The sequence below is a fragment of the Typha angustifolia genome, chromosome 3 (assembly GCF_048772165.1).
Source record: "Typha angustifolia cultivar Huaian chromosome 3, ASM4877216v1, whole genome shotgun sequence".
NCBI lineage: Eukaryota > Viridiplantae > Streptophyta > Magnoliopsida > Poales > Typhaceae > Typha > Typha angustifolia.
In genome coordinates, this window is record NC_133241.1 from 2,225,283 (window position 1) to 2,239,200 (window position 13,918).

The 13,918-nt window shown below is 33.7% G+C and overlaps 1 protein-coding gene across 1 annotated transcript in view; it reads left to right on the forward strand.

Annotated features, from left to right (window-relative positions):
• Nucleotides 1-1,475: 1,475 nt before the first annotated feature.
• LOC140778343 (phosphoglucan, water dikinase, chloroplastic) overlaps nt 1,476-13,918 on the forward strand; it is a 34,303-nt gene continuing 21,860 nt past the window's right edge. The window contains exons 1-8 of the mRNA XM_073123011.1: nt 1,476-1,881; nt 2,006-2,612; nt 6,757-6,843; nt 7,017-7,148; nt 9,698-9,823; nt 9,904-10,082; nt 10,308-10,392; nt 13,724-13,891. Coding sequence (XP_072979112.1) covers nt 1,703-1,881; nt 2,006-2,612; nt 6,757-6,843; nt 7,017-7,148; nt 9,698-9,823; nt 9,904-10,082; nt 10,308-10,392; nt 13,724-13,891 — 1,563 coding nt within the window. The 5' untranslated portion in view covers nt 1,476-1,702. The remainder of the gene's footprint in view (nt 1,882-2,005; nt 2,613-6,756; nt 6,844-7,016; nt 7,149-9,697; nt 9,824-9,903; nt 10,083-10,307; nt 10,393-13,723; nt 13,892-13,918) is intronic.

The following is a 13,918-nucleotide window of genomic DNA, read 5'->3' on the forward strand; positions in this document are numbered from 1 at the left end:
GAATGTTGATTAGGGAGTGAGTTTTATTCACTTCTATAAAATTATATAAATTTCTTATTTTTGACTCATTTTACTTTCTTTTTGACCAGAAGAGAGCAGGTACTAATAGATTGTCCTGTGACCATTATGATCATAACTACTAATTTCTTTCTAACACTTCAAACTTTTGTCAAATAGTAAATAAGCTATTATTGTTTTATTAGGAAGTGATTTCTTACTTAAATATGAGCTCTAAAACAAAAGTTGTTTGCTTACAAGAGAATTTGTGAATGAGAAAAGCTATTAAAAATCTAATAGAATTTGTGAATGAGAGGATTTGTAAATAAGAAAGTTTATTAAGAATCTAATGCTCTCAAAAACATTTGTGAATGAGAAAACTTGTTAAGAATCTAATGTTTGCAAAATGATTTGTATATAAGAAAAGTTGTTAAGATTTTAATGCTTGCAAAATGATTTGTGAATGAAAAATATTATTAAGAATTTAATGCTTGCAAAAAGTTTGTGAATAAAAAAAATTGTTAAAAATGCAATGCTTTGTGAATGAGAAAAAATAGATATTTTTTTATTAATAAGACAAAACTCTTGACTAGATGAAATAAGAATAAGACAAAGCTTTTAAAGATTAAATAGGATAAGAATGAAATGTTAACAATATGATAAAGCTTTTAAAGACTAAATATGATAGAGATTCAATCTTGATAAAGATGACAAAGCTCTTGAAGACATGACATGAATGAATTTAATTTTTTAAGATAATATTTTAGGAAATTTGCAAAAAAAAACCCCTACATTATGGTTTTTAATTTTTTTTTTTATAGCCTGAGCCCCACCTTTACTAAGCTAATATGCATGTCTGAGTAAACATCAATTTGGAGTTAAAGTTTGCTATATTAAAAACACTACTTTTGCTTTCATTTTCATTCACACCCGACCATATAAATATTTACCATCATCCAACCTCGGCATTTTGCCTTTAATATTTAAAAAATTATCTTATAGTAAATTTTAGCAAATTTCTTAAGATTAATATAACAATTAAAAGAAACTTATTTTAAAATAAAATGGGGAGTATTCGAGGTATTTAACTTTTTATTTTTAAAAGTAACCAAACATTCTCTACTTCATAGGCAGTAGTTAGGTTAAGATTAACTCAGGGTGTTTGTAACATAATAAAAGCAAATTAAATATATGATCTGCCGATAAATATGTACGGCAGGATGTAAACGATAATAAAGACAAAACTTAGGATGTTTGTTTTGTCGATAATTTTTTCTAGATTTTCTTATGGGCCCGGGTCAAATGCACGCTCGGGCCTCCAACCAGACATGTAGGCCGAACCCGGATAATGAATCAATGGAAGTCCACAACAGTGGTAATGATCACTTTGTTTCCTTTTATCTTTGAAAGGAATCAATCACACGTGGCATTTCAAAGAGGATCATCATCATCTTCTTCTTCTTCTTCTTCTTCCAGAACAATATATATGGTGTTCGTCTAATTATAACCTTACAAATGGACGATCGATCGCGATTCGTCTCCTCTCTCCTCTCCACGTGAAAGCTCTTTTCGCGGTCTACTTTGCAGAGAACACTCCTCTTCACACTCCTCACGACAGACAAGGTCATCGATTTCCCTCTCTACGTTGTACTCTACTACCCTTTCTTTTTGTTTTAAAAGAAAAAGCTTCTCTTTTTCTTCGAAAATGGCTTCTCTACGCGCTGTTCTCCCTGCCATCTCCATAGCCCATAAGGAAATCAACCTCCTCCATTTCCAATCTAGCCGCTTCCCGATGCAAGCGCCATCGCGGCATCACGGCGGTGTTCTTCCCTTTGCTTCTCGTCGCTTCTATTGCCGTGGAAGCAGCGCGACTTCGGTTGATAGGTAAAGCTTTTTTTTTTTTTGTTTTTGTTTTTTGGGAGAAGTGGTTCTACCCAATTTGAAAAATCTCATTTTTAAGGGAAATTGATGGTACCCATATGAGGAAATTGGGTGATTTGATGTGTAGGGCTGCGGAGATGAAGCGGAAGGGTTCGAGGAAGCGAGGGAAGGTTCGTCTTCATATTCATCTAAACCACCAGGTCGAGTTTGGGAAGCATGTTGGTATTATAGGATCGACAAAGGAGCTCGGCTCGTGGAAGAAGCAGGTGGAGATGGAATGGACTCAGGATGGGTGGGTCTGCGAGGTCGAGCTCTCAGGTGGGGCGCCTGTGGATTATAAATTTGTAATCTTTTCTAAAGGGAAGAAGGAGAAGGTGTGGGAGGACGGCGATAACCGGGTTCTGAAACTCCCAAAGGAAGGAACTTTTGATGTGGTGTGTAACTGGAACAAGACAGCGGAACCTGTGGACTTGGTGGGTTCTGCATTGGTTGAGGAAAAGGAATTGGATAGCGGGGATGGTGGTGGCAGCTCAGCCGATGGAAATGGTGGATTTGTCGCGGAAGGTGAGGCAAGCCCTTTCACCGAGCAGTGGCAGGGCAGGGAAGCTTCATTTATGCAGTCGAATGATCACAGAATTAGGGAGACTGAGAGGAGATGGGATACACATGGGCTTGATGGTGTGGCCTTGAAGCTGGTGGAAGGTGATAAGAGTGCTAGGAATTGGCGGCGTAAGGTATCTTTCACATTTACACTGGTTCTATTGGTAAAGAAGTTATAGTTTAGGATATTTTCCTGTTTAAAAGTTTCATGGAATGGTTCTTTAATCAGCCACTATGATGCTGTATAGAATAAGCTATTTAGTTTGAAGATGAGATTTGTGTACACCCTATTTGGAATCCCAGTGCCTTGAATTAGATAGAGTTATTTTCTAGTTTTATCAATTGCATTGTGTGGCTTACTTTCTAGGTTTCAGTTGATTTGGGATGATCAAATCTGATGATTTGAGATCTGAATTTACGAGAATCCATGTCTTCTCATTAAAATTCTTCAAAATGTATAAAGAATGTTATAATATAATAACACATTAAGCAAGACTTCATATCTCCTCTTGTGATGAAACTTTGAGGCACTTAAAGTGCTGTCATAATTCATAGGACATCTTCAGCAGATTGTTATGCTGGGAGGTAATCTCGAACTAGTTGATGTAGCTAGTTTAGATATTTTCTGATTGCTATAATTCACTTATTCAATTTTACCTTAAATTGGTGGATAGATGTTCTTAAGTATTGCACATTGATTTACACGTTATTGTTTCTGAGAGAAATGTTCCATGGTCTTCTATAATCAGGAACACACGGTAATCAACTTGAATGTTTGGAAACCAGGAATGCTTCAAGTACTAGGCATATTCATGTCAGACATATATTGGATACCAATAGTCGATGTAGGCAACATGAATGACCATTAGATAGTTCACTTAAAAAAACAATTACCAATAGTCAATATAGGCAACATGAATGATCATTAGATAGTTCAACCAAAATATCCATTTCTACTGTGGGAATAAAAGGTAGTTTACGACTATGAGTGGTACACTTGACGATCTGTATGGCATATTTTAGTATATGGGATATGTAGTGTGTGAAAGTTTGAATCTATATCATGTTTATCAGGATATATGGTATTACTAATCATTATAAAAGATATTATATAGTTCAATCAATGAGATGGAAGATAATATTGTATATAAATCCAAATTTGAGAATAATCTTTTTCATGTTTTACACTCCCTTAAGTTAGAAAGAAAATTTTACAGTTTGATTGTAAAATCAACCGTACTTTACAATAAACATGTTGGCCTACTAGGAAAAGTACATGCAGAAATTACACTAAAGATGGGGATGTTGAGATGGATGGTTTGTAACTTTGTATTACTTGAAAAGATAGATAAGGAGTGATGTATCTATCATGAGCTTATTAATGCATTGCCTAGAGGACATGAGAAAATTCTTTAAATAGCTTGGACACATTCAAAAGAAATAGTTCTATCTGATTACAATGAAATAAGAGTATGAGGCTCAGCAGAATTTGTAAGAAGTTGCAATCTTTAAAGATCAGATGTTTCATTATGGATGTCAATATAAAATCCTCCGTTTCTTTTTTAGAGAGCATCAAGTTTGCGTTTACAATGCTCTAGTAGAATAGGCAGATTTTATGACCAATTATAACCTGACATAACCCTATCAATCCCCTGAAGAACTGGTGCTTATTTCTTGCTAAAGTGCAATCATATTAGAGCTTCTCAAGCGTTTAACTTGTGTAGAGCTTCTCAAGCGTTTAACTTGTATAGAGCTTCTTGCCTTGGAAGCTCTATGCAGGTAGGTCTGGGGCCAGTGGAGTTCTGGACCCTATTTCTCTAGTCCAGTACTCAGAATCACCAGGTCACAAATGACTAGGTTAGCATAGGGCATATGAAATCCCATATGAATCAGGCACTTAAGTGAGATTTTTATAGATTTGTTTTTAGAAGATGATTGATGCAGGGGGAAGAAGCATGTAACAGATTTTTAGTTTGATTTCACTTGAATGATGTCATGATCGAGTCAAGTTAGTGAGGGTTATTGATGCATGACAACTTTCCGATTGCAGATTTGAGAAGAACAAGTAGAAAAAAGTAACTAACCCGGGGACCAGATCCACCAACCGTGGTGTTGAAATCCACCAACGTTGGAATCCACTGACAAACACTATGTGAAAACTTTAAAAATATTGGTTAACCAATAAAAAGATGATTACAAGCTTTTATATAGGCAAAGTAAAGTAAAAGATAAAAATATGAAAAATAGCCCTATAAGGCTAGTCAAAATCCTCGTTAAGCTAGAGGGCTAAGGGTGCAACCTTTTTATGTCTACGAGAGTAAATGTGACGAAAAGTGGTGTCCACATCAACTCTCTTGGGGTGGAAGAAACTCGACTCAATCGAGTGAAGGTGTGAACGGCTCTGATAGTACTCCAAGATGTCATGGTCAAGCTGCTGTAACTCCTCGCGAGTTATTCATGTACAATCAGACTCTGATCGACCTTGTTAGTGAACCAGAAAACGGTGAACCCCTTTTAGTGCAGTAAATGTTATTTGATTATCTAAAATAACGTTATCTCTTCTTATATTGTGGATAGAAAAAAAAAGTGGTGGATGGTATATCAAGTTTGTTTGGAATAGTAGTGGATGTAGCATATGGTTCGGTGAGAATGTTCATAAGCAGCTGGTATGCCACTAAATACTCAATATTAAAAGTACAACTAATGCTGTAATTAGAGAAAATATCAACGATGCAAGCATTAGTCCCTACACGTTTCAGAATTTGTAAAGGTCCTGCACTATGAGCATGCAACTTCTAAACAACTCCTGAAGAGAACCATTCGGGTCTAACACAAATCATAACATAATCTCCTATATTAAACTCTTTAATATTTGCGTTCTTTAAAATCATGAACAACTTCAAATAGACTCATGTCTATAGGCCTATTGATAAAGTTATTGTATGTAAATTAGGCTACAGGAAGAATGACATCCCAGTTAAGCTAAAGCTGATGCAAGACAACTTCTCGATTGCAGATTTGAGAAGAACAAGTAGGAAAAAGTAACTAAACCCAAGGAATCCACCAACCGAGGTGAATATATGAAAACTCTTAAAATATTCATTAACTAATAAAAAAAGGATTACAAGCCTTTATATAGGCAAAGCAAAGCAAAAGACAAAAAGACAAAAATAACCCTATGAGGCTAGTTAAAATCTTTGTTAAGCCAGAGGGTTATGGGTGCAGCCATCTTGTGCCTACAAGAGTAAACTTGATGAATAGTGATGTCTACACAAGTTACTTTGAAATATACTTGCTTTGTTCTGTTTATTTTATATTATTTTCATGTATTTTTACAATTTTAGTTGTCTTCCTCCTTTAGTGAGGTCAATGTGCTAGTGTTCGGTTAGTTTCATATGATAACTATGTGGAGATATTTCTCTCTTTACCATAACTTCAGTTTATTTAGGAGTTTTCATCCACACCAATCTAATTTTCTTGTCTATTTTCACTACACTGTTCTTTCTGTAGTTTGTTCTGCTGAGAATGTAAATTAGACCATTATAATTCAATTGTATCTAAATCAAGAAAACAGACAGGGCAAAATCTTGAGCATGGCTTCTGCTCCTTACGAGTCATCCTTACTGGCTTTTGATTTGCTGCAAATCAGTTCCTTGATGGCCCTCTTTTAGTTGTCCTATTTTGATCAAAATCAAATCCAAATATGAGGCTCAACTTCCTCCGTAATAATGCAGACCAGCCCCTGTGTAAACTTGTGATCTTTGTTTTATTTGCTACTTTTGGTGTCTGTATGCTGTCATCCACTTAGGTCCTCTGTCATATTTGATTCGTTTTAACCTAATGTAATTGATTTGTTACACTTAACATTCCTTTGATTTATTGCATTCCTTTACTTTTCTAATTTCTTTCTTAATGCTTTTGAGTTGAAAAATCAACGATACTTTACTAAAACATGCCTCAAAAGTTACTTTGGTATGGTATGTCAAAATGTCTTCCAATTCATGTTTTGTAGTTCTACTTTCAGTTTATTTCAATTGTTTTATGTTAGGGCAATCTTCTAAACTTTTTGCTTTATCTCCTAGCATAGAACTTGAATGTCCTGGAAATAGGTTCAAACTACACTTCAGTAAACATGTGATTTCATACTGTTCTCACAATAATATAGTCTGTGCTGCCATTAGGTTGTAAGTCGTAGTTAGGAACATCTCTCCCTACAGATTTACCAGTAATTCTTCTATTTGATATTTTTATTTATTTAATCTTTTCTTTTATGTGCAGCTGACGGTTGTAAATGAGCTGTTGGCTGGAGATACTGAAGAAGGGTACTCTTCAGAAGCCCTTTTATACTCTGCCATTTACCTAAAGGTTTATGAAGTTGCTTGCTTTCACTTTCCAATGAAGCTTAACTGTTATTTCTCAAACATCTTTTTGCAAAAAATTTGCTTGCAAATGGAAGCAACTTAAAGGTGCCACCCCTTTTCTGTAAGTTTTGTCAGAATGACAGTTTCCTCTGTAACAAATTGAACTATCTATCTCAGTGGATCAATACGGGTCAAATTCCCTGCTTTGAGGATGGTGGTCATCACAGGCCAAATAGGCACGCTGAGATTTCTAGGCTCATATTTCGTGAACTTGAAAGGGTGTACTACAAAAAAAGCACATCACCACAGGTTGTCGTTTTATGTTTATCTTTGTCAATTTATATTCTTCTATGCAATTTTTTTCTCTGGTGCTTTGGAACGTACTTCTGGATTTTAATTTGTTAGAATATAAAAGGATTAAAGCTACCATTCTCTATTAGCTTAAGCACTTAGAGTAGCTAGTTGGTGTGTTAATCTTTTCATGGCTAAAAGAATGACTGTTTGGTTATCTGTCTCCTACTACATATGAAATCTATTCTCTAATATTTTCTTCATCCAATTACTTTCTTCAGTCATTCCTTGAAATGCTACTATGTTTCAGTATCTAGAGTTAGCCGTCTGAAAAATTCATACTTGTTTCAGAATAACTGAGAATACATATTATGCTTGCTTGAGATAATTGTAGCTGATATACTGGATCTAATTTACTCGATAATGATAGTCCAATTTTTTGTTTGGTGACACTTTTCAAGAGACTTAAGAATTAGGATAATAATTAGATAGTGATTTCTGGTAGGACAATTATGTTCCATTTTAGCATAAGATTAAATTTATTAATGTTTATGTACTAAAAGTTGCTCCTTGGTAAGGTTGGAGGCAATAGTGAAAGAAATTGATATCTAACAGTTGTATTTAATTTTGATGTGAAAGATTGGCCACCTAAATTGCAATTTCTGTTTGATTTATTTAGCTCCTGTTTTTTTGGGGTTTTTACTTTTATATTACTTGAATGATAGAAGCATGAGAAACTTATATAGGACCTATGAGACTTAAGCTAAATTTAGTTGGTTCTTGAATTTATAGAGATGCTGGATTGATCCATAACCATTTAATAATTAGCTGCAACGATGGCCGTGCTGGTCGACACACTCTCGACACGCTCTTGCATGTTATTGGTGTGCCAATGGCACGCCCCTACGTGCCATTAGCACATATTTATAATATTTTTAATAAAATTTTTAGAATATTTAAAGATGTTTTTGGGTATTCGATGTGTCAATCTTTGGTTTTAGTTTAAATATATATATTAAAACCTACATTATAGTGTTTATCTTTAAATTATTTTTGTAAATGACCTATTTTATCAAAGATAAAGCAATAGTTGAATATAAATATTATTCAACACATAATATAATTGAATACATTAATTAAGGCTAATATTAATGATTCGACACTACATAATATGATTGAATACTTCATAATATAATTGAACACATAATATTAATTAATAATAGTTTAATAATTAAAACTAATATCTAGTTGAATATAGAATGATGAGGAGGATCAAAGACTTCATTTGTTGGCATAAAAATAATACGAGAATGTTGCATTAAATACTGTCGATAATCTTGAAAACTCATCTACTGATAGTATTGCTTGTTGTAATATTTCACATAGTCTTTATATAAATATAAATTTTATAATTTTTCTATGATATGATATAGATAGTATACATGTATGGAAATAATGGGCACCGGCACTGACATTGACACAAGCATATCATAAGCATATACAGATTGTGGATATGGAGTATAATAAGAATGTAGTGCTCTGGTTGGTGTAATTAATATGATAGTAATGATGATAAACTTATATTATCATGTGGGTGCACCTCTTCTGATATCTTGCTATTTATAGATTTAAGTTCTTTTCTCATCTAGCTGTAATCATGTAGAGCTTAAGATGGTTTCTTTCCTTTCTTCTGTCTTTGATAAATTTTGTTTTTGCGATTGTCTAGGTCTGGCCCCATAGTCTTGATCTTGGGTGAAATATGTAAAGTTTTCCTCCTCTATGAAAATAATATCTCCCAAGAAGGTTGTGTAGCAGGGACGCATATCTTATCTTTATCATCACCGCCACCAGACCGAGTCTCATCATTATCACTATCACCATCATCATCATTATCATCTTTAGTCTTATCATTAATTTTATCTAAGCTTTCTAAAGGATCAATTGATCATGAAGATAATCTAACTCGACTAGTAACCAGTCACTAAGATCCAGCTTCACTAGGAATTAATTGATGATAATTGATGGGAATAAGAAAAAGTTTAAATAAATGGGCTTTATATGTCCTATCATATTTGTTAAGAAAATAATTAAAATTAATTTAATAATGATTGATAGAAACAAGAAAAATTTATAAAAAATGCACCATATTGGCACAATAACTGGCATGGCTGTGCCGGACGGCATGCTGCCGTGCTGGACCGGCACAACTCGGCACGACACACACCTGTGCCGGTCGGCATTGCTTGACACGGGGTGTGCCACTACTGGTATGGCCATCCTTGATTAGTTGTCTCAATTGTTAAAACAGTTATCTCAAAGTACCTTAAGAATCGGTGCACAAAATGAATTTTCTTGTTCTAGACTGTTTTACTTCTAAAAATTGTGTGCTTCATACATAATAGTGTTCTTATAGGCAAAAATGAACCAGAAGGAATTATTGGAAAGTTTTTATTGTTTAGCATGATTGTCGTTTTTTTTTTAATTGCTTCTACACTATTATTGTAGTTTATTTATTATTTCTCTTGATGACTGACAAATATTGTGTTATTCTATGTTCAAATTTGCAGGATGTCCTTGTGATCCGGAAGATCCACCCATGTTTGCCTTCATTTAAGTCAGAATTTACTGCTTCTGTTCCTCTAACAAGAATACGTGATATTGCTCATCGTGGTGATATTCCTCATGATTTGAAGGTGATTTTTCTAACTTCTAGTAGTGGTTGATATAATCTGTAGTTATCTTTATTTTATGATCACTTCAATCTCATCAACAGCAAGAAATCAAACATACAATTCAAAACAAGCTTCACCGAAATGCTGGTCCAGAAGATTTGATTTCTACAGAAGCCATGCTTGCCAGGATTACTAAGAATCCAGGCGAATACAATGAAGCATTTATTGAACAGTTTAAAATATTCCATCGCGAACTTAAGGACTTTTTCAATGCTGGAAGGTTTGTGAAAATAAAAAACCTTTTCTTAGTTTCTAACGTTGGTGTATCCCTTATCTCACAAGTCTACTAACCAAATTGAATTGTAAAATTAAGATGTTTTTCCCCCAATATAAATCCTTGTGCATTAACCTTTGAAAAGTTCTTATGTTGTTTGATGAAATTGCTCCAATCATTTATCAAGTTGAGAAAAAGAAACTAAGTTGCTAGCTCTTTATTCAACTACAGTCTCTCGGAACAACTGGAGTCAATCAAAGAGTCTTTGGATGACCAGAAGTTACAAGCTTTGGCTTTATTTTTGGAACATAAAAAGGTTATCTTCCTCCTATTTTGATCTGTAGTTACTGATTTCATTCCATATTACAAATTTTTGTTGTTGTTTGCTATATTGGGTGCTTATTTGCCCAACTCCAGTTCCCTCTTCTTACTGTACATAAAAGTACAAAAGCAGAACCATGTTAGTGTAATGAAAATAGACAGCATTTTTTAATCTTGCTATGCTTTTTTGGTCATAGGATATCAAATTTTGTGAATTAGAGAGTTATTTATTTCCGTGATTTATGATTGCACAGAAATAGGTGTTGCTAGAAGTTATCCATCTTTAGAGAACCTCAAAAAGCTTCATCCATGCCAATGTTGGTAGGAGTTGTTAGGTTATTTAGAACTTACCTTGCCAGCTAAATCTTAGTATGCGGAAACAATACTACTTGTGTGTGTGTGCATATATATGGCCATATTATAGCTTTTCACGGGTTGATATGTATCGTGCCAGTGTGTATATATATGACCAAATAGTGAATTATCTATTGTGTCACTAGAGTTGAACATATTTTACTTTAAAGCAAGGATGATTGTGTCAGTAGTGGCATGCGTGTTGTTCAACACGACATGTGGAACCTTTTTTTTAATTTTTAAATTTTTATCAGTTATCATCAAATCAACTTTAGTTCCCGTGCATGTTTAATATTTATATCATATCATAGGAGAATTATAAAATTCTTATATGTATGAAGACTATGTGAAATGTTACAACAAGTAATACTATCAGTAGACGAGTTTTGAATATTATTAACAATATTTAGTGTAACATTCTTGTGTCATTTTTGTGCCGGTAAATGAAGTCTTTGATCTTCCTCATCATGCTACATTCAATTAGCTATTAGTTTTAACTGTTGAAATATTATCAATTAATATTATGAATCGAATATTATTATATGTTTAATTATATTATTGAGTATTCAATTATAATATGAAGTGTTCAATTATTAATATTAGTTTTGATGAATGTATTTATGTATTTAATCATATTATGTGTTGAATACTATTTATAGTTAACTATTGTTTTATCTTTACTAAAATATATCATTTACAAAAATAATTTAAAAATAAAGCACTATTGTGTAGGTTTTAATACATATATTTAAAGCAAAAATTAAAAATTGACATGTCGAACACCCAAAAATATTTCTAAATATTTTAAAATTTTTATTAAAAATATTATAAATATGTGTCAGTAGTACAGACGTACCACTGGCATGTAGGAGCCTGTCCCGATGGTGGCACGGCAAGGCACGTGCCACTGGCACGACCATTGTTGCTTTAAAAAACCCTAGTTTGTGGTCTTTTTCATCCCTTTTGGTATCTCATTACATTTGATTGTTTGATCTATATATAATTGTACTTCAAATTTTAAAAATGAAAGAGAAATTTGGAGAAAAATTAGGGAAAATCATTATTAGGAATTTTGCATATATTAGACTAATATATAAGTCTTGAAGGACTTTAATTTAGCTTCTAAAATCTATCTTAAGTGCTTAGAAAGGTTTAGATATTGTTTTTCAGTATATCAAGACTATTTAATATGCTAATGACACACCAGATTGGCATGGCTCATGCCAATGGTATGTGTCGTGCGATGCCAAAAGTTGGCACACCTTGTGTCACTGACACGACAATCCTTCAATTATCTTTGTGTAAGTAGACTTATGATTTTAGGTAATGTAAGTTATCACAAGAACTAATTCAGTTTTGAGCTAGTTGATAGTAAAAGACATTTCCTACGAAACAATATACTTAAGGTCCATGAGCCAAGGACCTGAGTAATCCTGTAAACCTGAGTTAACCTCAGTAATCTCTGTAATTTAAGACAAGACAATTATATGTTCTAATACTTCAATTATGCTTGTTTCAAAAATAACTTTGTGCTTGGTACTTTGTAGCCTATTTAATTTTTGATGTGTCATGGTTTTTGATAAGATATCATTAGTTTGCTGTGCCGATCAACAAGGTTGAGTGTCTGTGGGGCACTGCCATGTTGATAGTGAATGACACATCCTATGCCACCTACATGACAATTCTAATGTATGGCTATGTCCTATTTAGTGTAACCTAATTTATAGTAGTATTGACGCCTATTATGTACCCATAAGATCACCAACTCTAGGATACACATCTTCTGGCTTAGGTTTGTTGATCTTCCTCCATAAGCACATTCTAATGAAAATCTAGTGCCGAAGTACTACAAATTTTAGCATATTAACAATAGGAACAACAGTACAACCAAGACTTTGTTCCCAACTATTTGGGTTGGCCATATGGACCCTTCTCCTCCACTTATGTTTGTTTGGTGTAATAGTTTGCTTCAAATCCAGCTCTATCTTTTCCTTTCTTACTTCTGCCCTGTGTTAGTTTTGGTCTTTCCCCTCTGTCATAAGCAAGTTTCTATTTAAATGAGACCATTCCTTCCTGCTAGTGCATTATGTGGCCTCCGCTGGACATGTCCAAAGTCCAAACCGTTTCTCATGCAAATTATCCTCTCCAGGTGCTACCTCTAAATTGGTCCTCCAATTTGATGCCTTAGTATACTAAAACACATTTTGTATACTTGGTCTTATGCCTACTTATTTTAAATCCTTTATATTCTAAATTTCTTATAGATATTTCATAGATAATATTCAATTCTTTTGTAGATTCATCCAAAAAATGTTTATCAACAAGCTGTAAAAGTAATTTATCTTGGTATTAGACTTTTTTCTTTCTAGCCTTTCATTTTATCCCAAAGCTCCCAAAATTTGTTTAAAAACTATTGAAACCTACAAGGTGTAAAACTCTGATCATTTCAGGTCCAGGTGAAGCTAAAAACTTTATTTAGCTTTCAGGCCCATGCAATTAGTGATATTGTCCATTGTGGGCAACCTTCTTGTGTATATTTCATTTTCAAGCGCTTACCAATCATTTTAGGCTTCACAATGTCAAATTTGCCTTCAGCTTGTTACTATGTTTTAATGATTTCTTCCCATCTTCTGAACTTTCTAAATTGTGAAATGTCTTCCACTTGTCGAAGCACAAAGAGATGCGGAGCCAATTTCAGTCTGCGGTGCTTTTTCAGTTATTATGTAAACATGATGTTGATTTTATTTTACAATCTGTGGTCTTAGTAATTTGATATTACCATAAATAGGAAATATGAACGAGATAAACATGGTTGAGTGCTTCTTGAGGGGTTCTTTAGTAGTCTGCAACTGTCATTAATGATGCCTTGATTTTCGCTAAGTATGCAAACTCCTGATGAAATCAGCAATTATTATTATTATTATTTTTTGCTTCCTAACATGGTGGAGAATAAATTTACTGATCATTCACAGAGTTTGGATAAATTGCAAGAAGCAACAGGTTTTGTTGGAAATGGTGAGGTCGAATTATTGATGAAGATGTTGCAATCTTTGACTGCTTTAAGATCGCTAATTGTGAAGGGTCTTGAAAGTGGTCTTAGAAATGATGCTCCTGATACTGCTATAGCTATGCGTCAGAAGGTACATTTCAAAAATAGTTTGTTAAGT